Source organism: Penaeus vannamei, chromosome 27 (genome assembly GCF_042767895.1).
Source record: "Penaeus vannamei isolate JL-2024 chromosome 27, ASM4276789v1, whole genome shotgun sequence".
In the NCBI taxonomy this organism is placed as follows: Eukaryota; Metazoa; Arthropoda; class Malacostraca; order Decapoda; family Penaeidae; genus Penaeus; species Penaeus vannamei.
The window spans coordinates 2,320,649-2,340,648 of NC_091575.1; the positions used below are offsets into that span (position 1 = coordinate 2,320,649).

Sequence of the window (20,000 nt, forward strand, 5' to 3'; positions counted from 1 at the left end):
GGAAGGAAAGAAGGGAGGGAAGGAGGAAGGGAAGAAGGGAAGGAGGGAGGGAGGGAAGAAGGGAGGGAGTGAGGGAGGGAAGAAGGGAGGGAGGGAAAGAAGGAAGGAGGAAGGGAAGGAAGGAGGGAGGTGGGAGAGAGAGAGAGAGAGAGAGAGAGAGAGAGAGAGAGAGAGAGAGAGAGAGAGAGAGAGAGAGAGAGAGAGAGAGAGAGAGAGAGAGAGAGAGAGAGAGAGAGAGAGACAGAGAGACAGAGAGACAGAGAGAGAGAGAGAGAGAGAGAGAGAGAGAGAGAGAGAGAGAGAGAGAGAGACAGAGAGAGAGAGAGAGAGAGAGAGAGAGAGAGAGAGAGAGAGAGAGAGAGAGAGAGAGAGAGAGAGAGAGTGAGAGTGAGAGAGACAGAGACAGAGAGAGAGAGAGAGAGACAGAGAGAGACACAGAGAGAGAGGAGACAGAGAAAGACAGAGAGAGAGAGAGAGAGAGAGAGAGAGAGAGAGAGAGAGAGAGAGAGAGAGAGAGAGAGAGAGAGAGAGGGAGAGAGAGAGAGAGAGAGAGAGAGAGAGAGAGATGACAGAAACAGACAGACGGGAGATAACAGAGACAGACAGACAGAGAGAGTTAACCCACTAACGACGGGTGACCCACATATGAGACACCCGAAAACATAAACATTGCCAGGCATCCCGCAGTGTGACGCTGTATTGTGTCTCACGCTCTGACACAGCAGCGGGCCGCGGTCAGCGCAAGGGCAGAGTCCGGGCCAGCCCCGCGCGCCGATTTAGTAACTACCTGGAATATTCAGCTTCAAAATATACCAGCGTTAATGAGTTAACAGAGACAGACAGACAGACAGAGAGAGAGGGGAATGAGAGAGAGGGGGATGAGAGAGAGAAGTGAGAGAGTGAAGTAAGAGAGTGGAGTAAGAGAGAGGAGAGAGAGTAGAGAAAGAGAGGAGAGGAGAGAGAGAGAATTAAATGTCTCTACAAATAAAAAATGTGTGAAATAACAAAATTTCATGGTCAATGCAGTTCTTCCCTCAAATAAACAAGCTACCATATAAAAAAAAATCCCAGCACGATACTACTACTAAATATGTGTTGTTCCACCTAAAATGAAATAAAAATAACTTAAGGGGATTGTCTGTTTTTTTCAATTTCCCTTGCCGATTTTGAGGAATATTACATCCTTTTATCTAGACCCTAGCGAGACCTCTGAGATCATCTTTTTTTTTTTTCTTTTTTGAATTGCCCAAACTATTTTTGAACTATAGTAAAATACCAAACAATGAATGAAAAAAAAGAAATTGACTATTTTTCTAAATCCTTTTAAAATCCAAAACAAATTGCAAAATCACTCTGATTATTTTATTTTCCAGAATCATCCTATATCCAGGGAATGGAGGAAGAATTTTTCTTTTTATTTCGACTTAGTTTTTTTTTTTAGCTTTTTTTTTTTGACCGGCAGGTGTCTGAAAAAAAAAAAAATCAAATATGTCACTTTTAAAAGAAGCATAGGAAAAAAAAATTAAAAGCCACTCCCTACATTCCTTAGATATATTATTCATCTACAAAATGAGCCATAAAACATTTATTTTGGACTAAATTTGCATTTGCTAGAGCATTTGAATGTTTAATAGTTAATGGTTAAAAGCGAAATAAATGCGCTAGACATTTCAGGTCATATGGCACTATAGGAAGGTATAGTAAAGGGTGATGTCAGGTGATAGTTGCTATGCTTCAACTATCTAGAGTAATGTTAGAAAGTTGATGATGGGTAAGGGGGTTAATGAGGGAAAGGGTTATGGTGGTTTACTTGAGGGAATTAGATCAAGTGAAGGATATTTATGCGTCTGAGGAAGGAGAACAGTTTGTAATACGAAGCAAGGATATGACGTAGGTCTAATATGTGAAAACAGAAACTGCGAATATTCCAATATAGGAGAGCTATATCTTAGTTATTTTATGAGTGAAAGCACCGGTACGTGTTGGGGAATCTAGTGGGGAAGGAGCTAGGGGGTGTTGTGACATGAGTGATTCCCGTGTGTATCCGGGAGGGAATGGAAAGGATAGAGGGGATGGAGGGAGGGAGAATGTGTGTATAGTTGGAGTTGAAGGGGGTGGGTTGTTTTGGGAGGTAGTAGGAGGAAGTGGTGTGGGGGGAATATTACTGGTAGGAGGATGGATATCGGAAGGATGGATAGTAGGAGTTGAAGGGGATGTGTTGTCTTGGGAGGGATTAGGGGGAAGGGGTGTAGGGGTGCTATGAGTAAGAGGGGGATGGATTTCAGGAGGATGGGTATCTGGAGGATGGATATCAGTGGTGCACGGAATTGAGGGGGTTAGGTTGTGTTGAGAGGGAGTAGGAGGAAGGGGTGTAGGGGGAATATGAATAGGAGGGGTATGGATACTGGCAATCACTTCAAGTGTGGAGAGAGCATGAGTTATGGAATTTTGTGTTTCAAGCATTTAGCTTTGAATGTCTTCCATAGATAGGGCATTTGAAACCGACAAGGGTATACTTCCAAAATAAAAGTCCTTACAGTTTTTTTTCTCTTTTCATCATTTTTTTGGTATGAACAATAAAAGGGAGAAGCATAGTCTTCCTATATCATAAATGTCAATCATCTACCTGCATTCCGAAGTCTTACAGTAATTCTCAACATGTAACAATGTCTCAGGAGACTCCATTTCCTTACGGTGGCACAAAAAAAAAAAAAAAAAAAAAAAAAAAAAAAAAAATATATATATATATATATAATATATATATATATATATATATATATGTATAAATTTATATATATATTTGCCTTCAGATTTCATTTTTTATTAGAATAATCTCTCATCTATTGTAAACAGAAGTAGATTTTTCGATTTTATTATTATTATTTTTTTATGTAGACCACTTTGTGGAGCATCATAAAAGTGGCATCTATAAATATATGTCACTTTTACAAGAAGTACATGAAATAACTGCAAAAGCCAATTGCACCATTCAATAGATCTACTATTCAGCTATGTAATGAGCCATAATGTTTTTTTCTAAATGAAAATGCATGTGCTACGCATAACAATGTAGGGTATAGAAATATCACGATTTTTTCAAGTTCGTTTTTTTACATTATGGATAACAAATAATATATCTAATAGTTCTATATGATAAAATCATCTATTATTTCCCTTTCTCATTGCTTTTATGGGGGTTTACAACATAAAATGTCAGTCTGAAATATCATCTTTCTCCATGCCAATGAACATCACACTCGCAGGCCAAGATGCAAGAGAGGGCCCTACGCGCACACATTCCTGTGGTCAGAGTTCTGACCACAGGAATTTGAAATACAAATATACAAATACAGGGTGTTGTTACTGTATGAATATATGCTTTGTGTATATACAGATCATTACTGTGCATTTCATGAGCTTCTATTCATATAAATTATTACCTCCATTTGTTTGTTTGTTCCTTGGTTGTTGTTTTTTATATTTCAAGGATAGCTCAGAGTTATTAACAGATTTTAAAGAAATGTTTTCAAAGAGGAGTGTCTTAACCTAACCTGAACACTGTTACACTTTGGTGGTGAACAAGATTTTTTTTCTAATTAAAAAAATTATGGACAGATTTTAACCCATCGCCGACAGGTAAAAATTTTGGCATGTTGACGTATGCACGGGCTTGTTGGCGCGCACCATCAGTTTCCCATTTGCACACAGCTCGATCGGTAGTTTGCAAGCGACATATAGCACCTAAAAGCTTTTATTTTGCTATTATTTATAAAAATATCAAAATTTTGAAGGTTTACCTTCATTAAAGGTGCCATTGCCTAAAATCTTTCCCATATAAATGAAGCCGCTACTATCTGAGAAAAACAACCTCTGTCCAACGAGCCAGTAGCGCGGGAATGGGCATGACATGATGCCCCCGGCGTTCGGTCCAAGACAGCCATGGGTTGTACGTACGTGCCACCTGGCGGCAACAGGTTAATGAGATTTTTACCAGAGGTGTGTCTTGGCCTAACTTAAATTCCATTAAATTTTGGTGGTATTCATGATCACTTGGCAAACCTACCCACATTTTTGGGGGAGGGGGGGTGCATGTTCAAAACATTTTGCTGAAGGATGAAAAAGATATATAATCCAAACATAAGCAAAATAAAAAAATTCATATGAACGGCATATCACTATTATTGGTAAACAAAAATTCTTCATTATGTTTTTTTAACACCCCAGATCCTTTCTTCAAAAAAAGGTTGGTCCATAATTGGTGAAACTTTAAAAGCCCTCAGAAAATCATCTCATATTTATATTATATCTAGTCGTTAAGTCACAATTTCTTATTTTCTAAGGTAAGGTGAAAATTCATATTTCGAAAGTGACTACTACCACCTTTAAAATAGTGTCGGAGTTAAAAGTTTCAGAGGAGATTCGGAGGCCCTGAAACTCTTTGGAAATGTATTTAAATCTTTTTAGGCAAGATGGAAGATTTAGGCCGAAAAATGACCAGAAGATCCCCTTAAGGAGACCGTCCCAGAAAATGGCCACCTTTCCCTACTCTTTACATCATGAAAAAATATCGGTTAGTGATTACTGACTGATCCTTTTTTCATGATAAAGAGTATAGAATTGCACTTTGTTTCCCATAGGAGGGAGGGGGGCACCCCAAAAAAAGTTGAAAAAGATCGTTTTTTTTATTTATTTTTTTTTTGTCTTCGGTACATCTTAACTATCACAGTTCTTTACTGGAATAGTTCCCAAAAAATACTTGTGTTAGATCAACCCTAGCCTATGGCCATGTAAATAGCCGATTTTTGAATTTCCTTTTTTTTTTTTTTTTTTTTTTTTTGGCTGGGGACAGCTTGACATAGAGAACTTTTTCTTTTTTAGCATTCAAATATCATTATTTTTCTATTAAGGTAAAAATTCAAAAATCGGCTATTTACACGGCCTTAGGACGCCGAGGTTCTAGTGAAAGCAACAAACTGCATTTGAATCGCATGAAAATTACGCGAGTTAGGATGTACCGAAGGTTCAACAAAAAATAACACAGATGCGGCGTATTGTATTTGGCACCTTGCCAAAGTTCGTTATCTCTGTTATTTTTCTCTGAATTTAATGATAATATATATATATATAAATGCTTATTTAGTGTACTTTGCAATGCAATGATTACCAAGTCAATACGAATTTTCATTTTCAATAGGGACGCCATTCTGTAAAGGTATGTAATTTTTTTTCGTTCGTTGTTCATAAAAGTAGATATTTTCGTCTGAAAAGTTAAATAAATGCATTTTAATTTTTTTTTCATTTTATTTTTATTATTATTATTTTTTTAGAACTGTGGATGGCAACATTAGTACAAAATCCTCCTAATTATAAAGCCCTGGCATGAATACAACATGGTGGTTCAATTTTGAGAATTTTAAAAGCATATGAATTTAGTACATTGAATTCGAGAACTTACGAAAGTCGTTGAATTTTCCCCAAGATTAATCATCCTCATTTAGTAGGCCTACATTGACTTTCATATCTAAATAATAAAATATATTAGTTATCCCTCTCATACCATTTTCTTCTATAATTGTCAATATGAACAGATTGCAAAGGAGAACAAGTGCAGAGTTTATGATTAGCCATTTGCACCCATTATCTCTACTAAGAAGCGCATAAAATCATGCAGACGCCTAGGTGTTGTGGGATATTTGCGAATTTATGATAACTAAGACTTACGATAACGTCTAAACATTTTCATTTTTATCAGGAACGCACGAAACAGATGCGATAGCTTTTTTTGAACGCCAGGAGAAGAGTGCGCAAACAACCGAGCTCAAATTTCCATATAGTTTTTATTTCAGAACAGGTATTACTGAGTACTACCACCTTCAATATGAAATAATCTGTATCTCGCTTATACATCCGAAGTTCAAAAACCTGACATTTAGATAACATTCGTACTGAATTGGTCTTTACAACAGTAACTACCAATTTCAAATTAATTCCAATTGTCCCATGCGGTGATGTACCGACCGTTGAGCGAAATGTAACAGAAATATTTCAATCCTTACTTATAAGGCAATTTTTAAACATTAGTGCTTTGTATGAGATATATGTACATATTATCTCGTAAACTAAAATACATTACCAGGGAGTCTTAATCAAAGCATATTTCGTGTGTAAAAGGACACAAAACTTACATTTTTTTTTAGATATATTTCACAAATATTTCATCATAAATCACGGTGATATAATTTATTCCTGATATTGGTATAAAAGTGTTCCTTGAACATTCACGAACTCATATCTATGTGCAATGTCATAATTAAATGCCTTATGCACGATTGCAGCAAGCAGACGTACCTCTCCGGGTGCTGAGGGATTCTCACGTTGGCTGTAAGACAACGAGCCATAGCAGGCGCTTAATACTCGTTTGGTAGTTTCCTCATCCATGTACCTATACTACACGCTAGCTAACTCAATTTGACCCCCTTCCCCCCCACCATCTGGGACGGTCCCCTTAACCCAATAACAGCGGTACATTTTGAAGGTGAAAATAAAAGCTTCTGGGCAGCTACAAAATTGGTGCAGGTGGCTGGCCTGGACTCTGCCCACTGTTGAGTCAGAGCACAAGCCCCGATACAGCGCTTCGATACAGTGTCACACCGGCAGGACACCCGGCATATGTGAGACACCCATGCCAAGCAAGTAAAATTTTGGGGGGTCAAATTGAGTTAGCTAGCGTACAGTATAGGTACAGGGATGAGGAAACTACCAAATGAATATTGAAACCCTGCAATGGCTAGTAACGGACGGCGAACACAAGACTTGCTAAACACCTGGACAGGTACACCGCTATTAAGCGCCCAGGTACACCTATGTGGACATTTGCTTGTTGCAATCAAGCATCCGTGATTTATGACAAAATATTTTGTGCTATCTAAAAGAAAAGAAAGAAAGAAAAAAAAAAAAAAAAAAAATTATACCGCGTACAAAGCACTCATGTTTGAAAATAATCGTATAAGCAAGGATTTAAATATTTCCATCACATTTTGCTCAACAGTCAGTACATCATAGTATCGGTACATTTGATTTGATTTGAAATTGGTTGTTACCCCTGTAAAGAGGACTTCAGTACGAAGGTTACCAAATAGTATAACTTCAGATGTATAAGCGAGATAGTAGTCAGTAATACCCCCTCTGAAATAAAAATTGTATGGTATCTTGAGCTCGTTGGTGTATGCAGTCTTCATCGAGAGTTGAAAAGGCTGTTATGTGCGTTCCCGATAAAAAATAATACATTTAGACATTACCATAGGTCTTAGGTACCATAAATTCTTAAATATCCAATCACATCTGGGCGTCTGCTTGATTTTATGCACTTCTTAGTAAAGATAATGGTGCAAATGGCTAATCAACAACTCTACACTCGTTTCCTTTTGCAGTCTGCTAATACTGACAAATATAGAAGAAAACGGTTCGAGAGGGATAACTAATACATTTTATTCCTTTAGATATAAAAGTCAATGTAAGCCTACTAAATGAGGATGATAATTTTTTTTTAAATATGTTTACAAACATATGATCCACCTCTAACATTATAAACACCAATGACTTTGGTAAATTCTCAAATTCCATGTACTAAATTCATATGCTTCTAAAATTCTCAAAATTGAACCGCCATGTAGTATTCATGCTAGGACTTTATAACTTGCATGTTTTGTACTGATATTGCTATCCACAGTACTCCATTTTGTCACCATTGGGCAAAGTAACATTTAAGAACTCATTATATATTACAAGTATCTGTACGACAATGTATTGCATTAGGAAATCATGGAACTATTAGCCACTATTGGGTCACTTTGCAATTAAAGTGCAACATGGTATTAGGGTATAGTTATACCAAGAATTGTTTAATTGTTTGATCATGAATGATATGATATGCATTGGATGTGGTAGACCGAGTCGCAGATGGTACTGCATCATGACACAACTCATGTAATAGGTTCACTTTGACAGAACTCATCTTTCTGCGATAATAGCAACATCAATTGTTTGGTGTAATATTAGACACTGGCACTGGTCTTTTTACGATGATTTTCGCCCATCTTGTCGAAATTGAGTTAAATGCATATTCATGGAGTTCCTAAGCCCCTGGTTTTCCCCTGAAAATTTCAAGACCCGACCGTTATTTTTTAGGCGGTAGCTGCCATTTTCAATGTCGACCGAAATATTATTTTTTTCACGTTATCTTAGATAATCTGCAATTGTGATGCAATGATTAGAGATTATAAAAATTTCGTACATGATTTGTCATGTAAAAAGTAAATATAGTGAAAAGGAAAAAGACCTTGATTATTAGGTCCTTCACATTTTTATGCATAGCACACATATTTTCAGTCCAATTTTAACGTATTATGGCTCATTTTGTAGCTGAATAATAGATTATTACATGCATCAATAAGAATTTGCAATATTTACATGTGCTTCTTATAAAAGTGACATATATTTTCAAAATCTCCTAATAGGGTGTTTTAACAGTCACCTTTGGAAATATTCACCCAAAATAAAAGTAATGTCGACTTCACAAAAATGGCTTCTGCATATAGTAGCAGGATTGTTCTATTCAGAAATGAAATCAGAATGATTTTATGATTTTTGGGGGGGATTTTTGAGAAATTTTTTAAGGGGACCGTCCCTGAAAATGGCCACCTTTCCCTCTTTACATCATAAAAAAAATATCAGTTAGAGATTACCAATTGATTCTTTTTGCATGATATAGAGTAAAGAATTGCGCTCCATTATATATATAAATTTTAACTTTGCTCCCCCATGCCCCAAAAAATCAGGGGGTTTTTGGTATGTCTTTGGTACATCCTAACTATCACAGCTCTTTACAGAATATTCCCCCAAAAGTACTTGTGTTAGATCAACTCTAGCCTATAGCCATGTAAAAGGCCGAATTTTGAATTTCCTTTTTCTTTTTTGGCGGGGGACAGCTTGACATAGAGAACTATTTTTGATTTTTTTTTCACCATTAAAATATTATTTTTTTACATGGCCTTGGGACGCCGAGGCTCTAGTGAAAGCAACAAACTGCATTTGGATTGCATGAAAATTACGTGAGTTGGGATGTACCGAAGATTCATAAAAAAAATGACGGAGCAACGGCATTTTGTATTTGGCCTCTTGCCAAAGTTCGTTATCTCTGTTATTTTTCTCTGAATCTAATGATATTATATATCAAAAAAATGTTTATTTAGTGTACTTTGCAATGCAATGATTACCAAGTCAATAGGAATTTTCATGTTCAATAGGGACGCTATTCTGTAAAGGTATGTAATTTTTTTTTTCGTTGTTCATAAAAGGTGATATTTTTGTGTGAAAAGCTTAATAAATACATTTTACCATAGAGACAACTAATCTAAACCAGATAAAAACCTTTTTTTAATTCTTTTTATTTTTCATTTTATTTTTATTTATTTTTTTTATTTTTTTTATTTTTTTGAAGAAATGGGGAACTGTGGATGGCAACATTAGTACAAAATCATTCTAATTATAAAGTCCTGGCATGAATACAACATGGTGGTTCAATTTTGAGAATTTTAAAAGCATTTGAATTTAGTACATTGAATTCGAGAACTTACGAAAGTCGTTGAGTATTTCCCATGCCTCACACAGGGGGGGGGGGGGGGGGTCACTGGGTGTTTATAATTTTCGAGGAGGATCATATGTACGTGAACGCACGCACATAAAGTTAAAAAGATTAATCATCATACATTGACTTTCATATCTAATAAAATATATTAGTTATCCCTCTCATACCATTTTCTTCGATAATTGTCAATATTAACAGATTGCAAAGGAGAACAAGTGTATAGTTTATGATTAGCCATTTGCACCCATTATCTTTATTAAGAAGTGCATAAAATCATGCAGATACCTATGTGTTGTGGGATATTTGCCAATTTATGGTGCCTAAGACTTACGGTAACATCTAAACATATTCATTTTTATTTGGAACGCACCAAACAGATGCGATAGCTTTATGAACGCCAGACGAAGACTACGCATACAACCGAGCTCAAAATTCCATATAGTTTTTATTTCAGAGCAGGTATTACTGAGCACTATCATCTTCAACATGAAATAATCTGTATCCCGCTTATACATCCGAAGTTTAAAAATCTGACTTGGTACCTAAGACTTATGATAACGTCTAAACATTTTCATTTTTATCAGGAACGCACGAAACAGATGCGATAGCTTTTTGAACGCCAGGAGAAGAGTGCGCAAACAACCGAGCTCAAATTTCCATATAGTTTTTATTTCAGAACAGGTATTACTGAGTACTACCACCTTCAATATGAAATAATCTGTATCTCGCTTATACATCCGAAGTTCAAAAACCTGACATTTAGGTAGCATTCGTATTGAATTGGTCTTTACAACGGTAACTACCAATTTCAAATCAATTCAAATTGCCCCCTGCTGTGATGTACCGACCGTTGAGCGAAATGTAACGGAAATATTTCAATCCTTCCTTATAAGGCTATTTTTAAACATTAGTGCTTCGTATGTGATATACGTATATATTACCTCGTAAACTAGAACATATTACCAGAGAGTCTCGATCAAAGCATATTTCGTGTGTAAAAGGACACAAAACAGACATTTTTTTTTTTCACGAAATATTTCGTCATAAATCACGGTGATATGATTTTTTCTGATATTGGTATAAAAGTGTACCTTGAAACATTCACAAACTCATATCTATGAGCAATGTCATAATTAAATGCCTTATGCATGATTGCCGCAAGCAAAAGTCCACATAGGTGTACCTGGGCGCTCATTAGCGACGTACCTCTCCGGGTGCTGAGGGACCCGCGCGCCGGCTGCAAGACGAGCCATAGCAGGCGCTTAATACTCATTTGGTAGTTTCCTCATCCATGTACCTATACTAAACGCTAACTAACTCAATTTAACCCCCTTCCCCCCCTCTCTCAGGGACGGTCCCCTTAAATGGTCAATGTAGGCCTATAGACCCCCCCAGATCACTGCCACTACTCTACACTATACGTAAGATTTTGAGAAACCGTTACGTGCTGACAGTGTCCGGAAGACTTCGGAATGCGAGTAGATGATATGAGGATTATGGTGTAAGAAGGCTAATCTTATTCCTTGTTTTGTTGATACCAAGATAGTCATGAAGAGATAAAGAAAACGAAAAATGTTGATATCTCGGTTCACCACCTTTAGGGTTGGATAAAAGGGTCCAAAATTAACATATTATGGCTCGTTTGGTAGAAAAATGAATATCTACAACTTGATCATTAGGGATTTTGCAATTTTTGCCTGTGCTTCTAGAGAAAGTGAGAAATGTAAGAAATCTTTTTATTGTTTTTGATTTTCGTGAAGTCCCCTACTCCAAAAATTCACCAAAAAAAAGTCGAAATTGAAAAATCTACAATGATAAAGTTGTAGATATTGAATAGTTCTACCAAAAAATCAAGTAAAATTGAATGTCTTATCATTTCCGAAGTCAGAATCCTTTTACCCACGTACTGCATTTTCAACATGGCGACTTCCGCATTTTTTTGTTTTTTAGATAATTCAAAAACTGTTTGGCCGATTTCGAAAAAAAAAATCAACCACAGGCAATGGGAAGGGGCCTAAATAAAAGGGTGTGAGTTTCATCAAAATCGGCAAGAAAAATTGTAGAAAAAAAAAAAAAAAAAAGGTCCCTATATTGCCTATATTGTGTGTGAAGTACCAAACTTGCAGGGTGCGAACACGGGAAACTGCCAACAACCCACATTACTGGCCACTAGCCAATTCTGAATTCAGCTGCTAATGGGTTATTTCAAATTGGATGTAAGGGGAATTGGAAGATAATCTTCTCTGCTCTAATTTTAATACTAATTGCTAAATGTGCAAATATCTTTAATAACTAGCTTGCTCTTTGTTTTTTTGTCAATATCTTTCCCAGGTATCTATCAATACTTTGCCACCTAAATCTGCATGGTGGAAGCCTATAAAGAAGGCTACACAGCTTTGTAAATTCATACTAACTATATGACTTGCTTAAAGACATTTCAAATTATCTAAGCAAGCATCATTTTCAGTGACCATGCAGCCTAAGTTTTCCCAATAAGTTGTAGACCAAATATTCCTCTGAAAATTCCATGGAATAGAGTCAAGCTGATCTTTTCATTTTTTTTTTTCCAGTTTTCTTGCATACCTGTTTTATCAAACTTCAATCAAAAGAGAACAGATTGCTATCCTTTTCTGACAGTTAAAACCTTGAGATGTATACACTGCACTGTGCTACAAAAAGATTATAAAATCCCCCCTCATTTTTTAGCCTTTTAAGAAGACATGATTTCAGCGGCAGATGGTAGATGTCCTCATACTAGAATGGCGTTTCTAACATGACACTTGACAAAGTTATAATTTTTGAAAATTGCCTGATATTGTTGAAGAATATCTACAGTTTTAGTATAATCAGGAATATGCAATAAATGTGAGGCTGGAACATCCAAAGTTTGAGCTTATTAAGTTTATAACTAATAACTAATCTGCAGTTATGTTATATGTCTCTTACTCATTTTGTCAGTGAAATTTGGAAACAATCTATTGATATGCAGACTGTAAAAAAAAAAAAAAAAAAATACTGAAAATTTAATTCCAGTTCTGTTTGTTGAACATGTGTGATAACATACACACAGAACAATAAATACACACAAGGAAAAGAGATGCTAATAACAAAAATGATACCAATAACTTTGACCCTATCTTTAAACATACCGATAACAATGTACTAGAGAAAATTAGAAAAATGTACCTGATGATGGAGACAGAAATCTGAAGATACATCAAGCACCCAAAAATTGGAATATTGGAAAAAGCACTTTGAAAGATTATATTTGTAGTCAACAAAAAATCAAGCACCTTCAAGTCATGAGGAAGAGCAGCTGCTTTTACAAAGGATAGCAACTGTGGTTGTGTGGGGCTTCCTTCTAGATATACCAAATCTCAAGACGTTCAACATGCATACCTTTTAAAGCTATTGGTAGTAGTGTTTCACTTTAAACATAAAGCTCCTAATGAGAAAAGGAGATTTTCCTTTCTGAAACAGCTCAAACAGTCCTTACAAGGTGGGGGCTGCACAGTTTTAACTATGGTTAGCAAGAGCAGCATTAGTAACTGTATGTTATAACTGTTATGTTGAAAAATCTTAATCCCTTGGATCCAGATGTTTCAATGCCCACACATGACCCAAATATGGGTACTGGGCTTACTTGAGAAGCCACTCTGATGGGTATATGGCAAGTAAGCCAGATAGACATATTACTCATCTGCAATGACAAGACTCCATGCCTACCCTTTGAGATGTTATTTTTTCTTTTCTGCATAAGCAATTTTAGCTTTTTTGCCATTTTCTAATACCTATATTTGTCATTTGATTAGCTTTATTGATGATAATAGATTATTTTCCTCCTACAGATTCCATCTCATCTCTCCAGACAATCCATAACTTAGTGTAATAATAATAACAATGTGACACTATTATTAATGTCTCTTTTTATTTTTTGTAAGACTAAATTTTCTGTAATACAACCTGTACTACTGGTCATGGTGAGCAGGAATAGAATTCTGACCATGGAAACAGTGTCCTTCATAAAGCCATCGCTCTTACAGTAATGGCTCATGGATGGCACATTCTATACTCAATTATCAATGGAAATAAAGCAAAAGCCCTTTCCCAAATGCCTATTGAGTCTAATCACCCTCCAAGAACTTTGTGCACTTGTGGTTAGTCATTCCTGTAAGACAAAATTCTCATGACGGCAAGTTCCCATCACCCTGGCTCTCAGTCAAATTTTTCCATGATGGCATGTTCCCGTCAACCACCCCTTAAGCCAAATTTTTTTGTGTCATGATGATTATATAATCCAGATCATAGAGGTTAATATATCTAATGTTCCTCATAGCATTACTAACAACTATTTTCTTTTCACAAAGGTTCAAAGCTACTTGTCCTGGATAAAGAGGAGCTATAGTAATAGTAATGCAACCCTACATTATATTATGCCCTAAAAGCTTGTCCAAACTTCTACCATTTTGGTGGTTACTTTGAACCTAACCAATATACCAATTTTTTGTATGAAATCATATGCATCTGGAAATTTTTCATAATTTCTACTACATTGTGTATTAGAAAAGTATATACATGTGGGCAATTGCAAAGTTCCATATGAACATTAAAGAAGCTTGTGATTACCCAAGAGATTGGGGAACACAAAGACCCAAAAATGATTTCTATAATGGTGAGATCTGGATGAAATTTCCTCAAGGGGTGCCAACCTTTTGCTTCATATCCATCATACCCTAATGACATTTAAAAAAGTACATTTCCTCATACATGTATAGAAATACTTTAATGAGCTTTCTTAATATTCATGTACTCTAATTCATGCAATTAAATTATAAATACCTAGGTAAAATCTCAGTACAGCACAAATAAGAAGCAAAATTCAATTCTGCACAAGTTATGGATGTCATACAGCTAAGAAATATATGTTATTTATCTTGCTCGTGCTTAAATAAAAACAAATACAAGTTATTCATAGACTACTAAAACTTTGTATGAAACAAGCAGAAACTCTTTAATATGTATTGATTACACCATGATAAATGGACTATAAAATGAACAACATTAACCCATCGCATCATGACAAAATCTAGTTTGAGGGGCAAGTGACATGAACAAGCTGTCACGGGAAAAAATGGCTGATGCGCCAAGGTGACAGGAAAGACTCGCCACAAGTGCACAGACCTCTTGATTAGACTCATTTGGCATTTAGAAAGGGGCTTTAGCATTATACCCATTAATAAACGAGCGTGGAATGTAGTGTCCATAAGCCATGCCTGGAAGAGTGGCTCCAGGGAGGATGCTATTTCCATACTTTGCATTCTGTTCCTGGACGGTATGACTGGCAGCAGAGGTTGTATTACAGAAAATTAAATATCGGAAAAAAAAATAATAATAATTATATAATGACACAAATAACAAAATGTTATCTACTACCTGGAGGGATGATATGGAGTCTGTGCAAGGAAAACAGACTACTACCATCTGGATAAAACAAATCAAATGACAAATATGGACTTTGGAAAATGGCAAAAAAGCTAAAAATGCTCATGCAAAAAAAAAGAGAAAACAATATTGGACGGGGGAGGCCTTGTCACCACAGACAAGTGTTCATGTGCGCCCAGCATACAAGCCACAAACCCAGCAGAGTGGCCACTCAAGTAAACCTAATGCCTGTATTTTGGTCCTTGTCATTACTGTGAAGCAACCAGATCCAAGGGGTTAAAGACATCTACCACATAAATATTTCAATCATCATTTTTAAACTTGAGCATCATTTTATTCCTGGTCAGGTACCATTAAATGAGGGCAAGCACATCCAAAGGTATTCTCATACCAGTTGCCCAAAAATGCATTTATTAAATATTTTGTTATTTTAAAAATTCATCTATACCATAAGCATCAATATATTCATATTTATGAACAGCAATCATGATACAGTAGTGCTTTAATGAGAATCTATTGCTGCTTGTTATCGATGAATGTTTAAATTAACAAAACATTTAATGAACACATTTTTGGGCAATGATCTACGAACACCTTCAGATGCACATGCCCTCAAATCGTTATGGCTTACTGAAAAAAGTATCATCTAAAGTACTTTCCAGGAGTAGACTCAACCTCTTACCAGAAGAGCAATGATATGTCTATTTGTTTGCTTATGAAAACAGCAAAATCCAAACCCCATTCAACCCTTTCTACCATGACATTTTGTGAAATGGCATTTGGCAACAACAGTGTAAACAAACAAAATCCTAAAATGATTATTCATGAATCCTGCATACAAAGAGAAAACCGGATAGTTCAAATGACAACATGGGGAGAAGAAAATCTTGGAAATGCTTTACTTCATTATGTTCAAAACCATAAATACTTATATATTCATGCCAACCGTTTTATTGTGTATTCTATGATTTCAAGCAACTTTAAACCAATCTTACTATACCTGTTGTGAATGGATTGATAAAAAGGATATCTACATAATAATCAGAAGAGAAAACAAAGCATGGTTATTACCTTTGGTCCATACTGAGGGTGAGCTTGGACATCCTTCACAATGACATAACACTCAAGCATGTAGAGACAGTTCCATTTGCACCGGTCTTCAGAATGCAATGCCACTTCCTTCTGGTTTTTAAAGCCATGAGCACAGTCACTACACCAATACCTCATAGACTTAATATAATGGCTCCATTTAAAATCCTTGGCTCTTAATTTACGAGTTGACACAGGTCGTGGAAGCGTTTTTATGATCACTGAGTTCTCATTATGGAACACTTTACTGGTATGTGATTTCTTTGCTTTTTTACCCACCACCTGTCCCGAGGATGAAGAAAGTTTGTCCCCACTGTCAGGCTCATTGCCTGATTCAGATGAGTTGACAGCCATTTGCTGCGCCTTGATGGTGGCAATGCACTGCTCTACATTGTCCTGTTCCTCCATCTGTGAGTCTGCCAAGATGATGGAGGACTTGACTAACATGTTGCCAAGCGGTCCATCCTCCTCACTCGACTTCTCGGCTCTTATTGCTTGGATTTGTTCCTCCAGCTCTGTCTGACGCAGTTGCTCCTGCAGGTGGCGGTGCCGGCGTTCCTGCCGCTCTCTTACGAGCCTAGCCTGTTTGACACGTTTAGGACCTATAAAGATTCCCTCCCGGCTTTGACTTTTACGGCGTCGTTTTGCTGGTCGAAGTTGAACAAAGGTTGGAGATCCATCTTCACTATTTATTTCACTATCTGAGGAATCGCAGGACTGAGAGTTACCTTTCACTGCTGATGGATGAGTGGGCAGGACCCCATAGCCATTGACAGACCCATTTTCATGGACTGTTATAGTGCACTTGTAGTCATCTAGATCATCAATTTGACTGTATTGCTTTGCTGCCAATGTTTTGCTCTTGGGTCCAATCTTATACACTGGTTTCTTTGGGACTGAATTTGTTGGGGGACGAGTTGTTACCTTTGACTTGCTTTGGTAATCCATGTGATTGTCTACAGCAGCAAGTTTTTCCTTTTGGAAATCAGGATCCTCTGAATTTGCCCGTTCAGCAGGCGGATAATGCTCAAGCTGCTCCTCTTCCTCATTCTCAGCATTTTCTTGATCAAGAGCTTCCTCTAGCTCTTGCTCTGATTGTCTGGAGCCCAGAACCTCCTGTGACCCCTCTGCTGCCTGGGGCTCAGGTGTTGCTGCCATTGACTGGGGTGGTACTTCCGGCTGCATCTGGAGTTGTGGTTCTGGCTGTTGTTTGTGGGTCTGTTGTTGCTGTTGTGGTTGTGGTAGTTGCTGTGGCTGTGGCTGTGGCTGTTGTGGTGTTTGTTGAGGCTGTGAATGGGAGGGTGGCTGTACTTGTGGTGGTTGCATCTGTGGTGCCTGTTGCTGTGGAGTTTGTGGAGGTTGCTGAGGAGTGTGTGGTGGTTGCTGTGGAGTGTGTGGGGGTTGCTGTGGGGTATGAGGCTGCGTCTGTGGGGTGTGTGGCTGTTGCTGAGGTGTGTGTGGAGGCGCAGTTTGTGGTTGTGGCTGTGACTGTGGTGTTTTTGGCCGAGGGGTTTTAGGTTGCGGGGGCTGAGGCCCCTGTGTCTGGAGGGCCTGGGAAGGCCCACCCTGAGGCTGAGGGGGTTGGTGTTGCGTTTGTATTGGGGGCTGTGGCTGAGACTGCATGATCTGAGACTGTAGTATCTGCTGTGATTGTGCTTGCAGAGACTGTGATGGCTGTGGCAGCTGAGGCTGTGCTGGCTGTGACTGTTTCTGTGGCTGGGAATGTTGTTGCTGTGACTGTTGCTGTGAAAGCTGTGACTTTTGCTGTTGCTGCTGGCCTGCAGCTGGGTATGGGTAAGGAGCATATGACTGTGGAAATCCTGCAGGCTGGTGCCCCTGGCCACCCCAGATATTCCAGCCTGACTTTGAGTCCATGCGGCCAGCACCAGCTGCAGCATACCAGTGAGCAGCTGGATATCCTTGCTGACCTGGGGGGCCCCGACCAGCCAGATCAGGAGGATAGCCTGAGCCTGGCGATGCTCCATATGGAGATGCATAGTTATTTGGCATGGGGTGGTAGCTAGAGGACTTGTGAGCTGCCATGGGAGACTGGGGGTGCTGACCGCCTGCAGAAGACTGACTATTACTACCCTGAGAATATCCATACGGGTACTGAGTGCCTTGACCTGAGTATCCTGAGCCCACACCTCCTGACCAGTTGGAGTAGCCAGGCTGTTGGGGCTGCCGTTGCTGCTGTGGATGGTGGTGCTGCTGTGGCTGCTGTGATGGGGGCGGCTGTGGCTTCGGGGCTTGCTGAGCCTGGGACAGTTGTGGTGGGTGTTGAGCTTGAATCTGTGGGGGTTGCTGTGGCTGTGTCAGCTGTGACTGCTGCTGTGGCTGTGATAGCTGCTGGGTCTGTTGGGATTGGGAAATTTGTGTAGGTTGTTGCTGTGACTGGGACAGTTGTGAGGGCTGCTGAGTCTGTTGTGCTTGATGCTGAGACTGTTGTGGCTGCTGGGAGTTCTGCTGTGACTGCTGTCCTTGATGATGGTGAACCTGCTGCCCTTGCTGCTGCTGCTGCTGTTGCTGGCCTTGCAAGTGCTGTGGTGCCTGTGGCTGCTGATGTTGGGACAGCTGTGACTGTTGCTGTGATAACTGTGACTGCTGATGCTGAGACTGTTGGGCTTGCTGGTGTTTAGGCTGTGGTACTTGATGCTGCGCAGCAGATGCTGGCTGCTGCTGCTGATTAGTCTGTTGATAGCTAGTCTGTTGTTGCTGTGGCAATTGATGCTGCACATAGTGCGATTGAGCTGGGCTCCAGGACCGCTTACCAATCTGTGACACCTGTTCCTTCAAAACTGCAGTGGCTTTTTCCATGGATAATGGCTCCTTGGCAACCTCCTGAGGACTAGGTTGTTGATTAACAATGGAACTGTTGGTTCTATCATCCTCTTTCTGCTGTGGAGAATTTACTCGAGTAGAATCACTGGTATCTTCCATACGAGAATTCAGATGGCGTTTCTTTTCTGTCTTTTCGTACATCATCTCTTCCTGAACGTGAGAGGTTTCCCTTGATGGAACATGGTGCAAAGAGGGGAGTGTTCCATGGATAGTCGTTGGGGACGACGGCACATGACGTGACAAATCCTCTGGAACATCTCTCCTCTCATCTGCTAAGGACTTTTGGTCCTCTTTCTGGCTATCAGGTGTTCCATGGGACATCTGCAATCCTTTGTGCACATCTACTTGCTGGCTGTGATGCTGATCTGGCACTACTTGCTCCTTCTGCCCCTGGGTCTCCCTCTCTGGCATACTGTACTCTTCAGCAGCTGTCCGAGATGCAGTCCGGGAACAGTGAGAGTTTTCTGCCGACTGCTGTTTCAGCTGCGATATTCTCTGCTCAAACCCATCTGGCATAGATGATCTTCCTGCTGGGGACACCTGTCTTCTGGTTGGACTCTGACCTGTCAAACTATTAGGTATTTCATGTGCAACATTACTTTCACGTTCAATCACCCTTTCTTTTGTTTCTCCAATAATACTAGACACTGAATAAGAACTTGTTTTCCTTGGCTTACTGTAATTTGAACTTACTCCTATTTCAGTTCTGGTGTCACTCACTGGAATATTCTCTGGCACTGAGCATGTTGGGCTTGAATACGCATGTCTACTATGAGCCTGAGAAACTTGCGTATCTGTCCTCATGGAGTATGTCATGGATAAGCTACTAACTGGTGTTCGCGCACTGTGGTGGTCTTGACTGGTCTCCATCAGGGGGTGTGGTGCTGGGGGGGTTTGAGAGGCAGGGTGGTGATTGGAGGTGTGTTGAGCCGAGTGTTGAGATGAGTGGTGTTGTGGGTGGTGCTGGCTAGGGGGGTGCTGG

General features: G+C 38.8%; 1 protein-coding gene across 2 annotated transcripts in view; it reads right to left on the reverse strand.

Annotated features, from left to right (window-relative positions):
- The window catches only part of LOC113814444 (bromodomain-containing protein 4), a 68,891-nt gene that overhangs the window by 47,537 nt on the left and 1,354 nt on the right, over positions 1 to 20,000 (reverse strand). For both annotated transcript variants that reach the window (XM_070140736.1, XM_070140735.1), the window contains exon 1: positions 16,160 to 20,000. This exon is cut by the window's right edge and continues 1,354 nt beyond it. In XM_070140736.1, coding sequence (XP_069996837.1) covers positions 16,160 to 20,000 — 3,841 coding nt within the window. The remainder of the gene's footprint in view (positions 1 to 16,159) is intronic.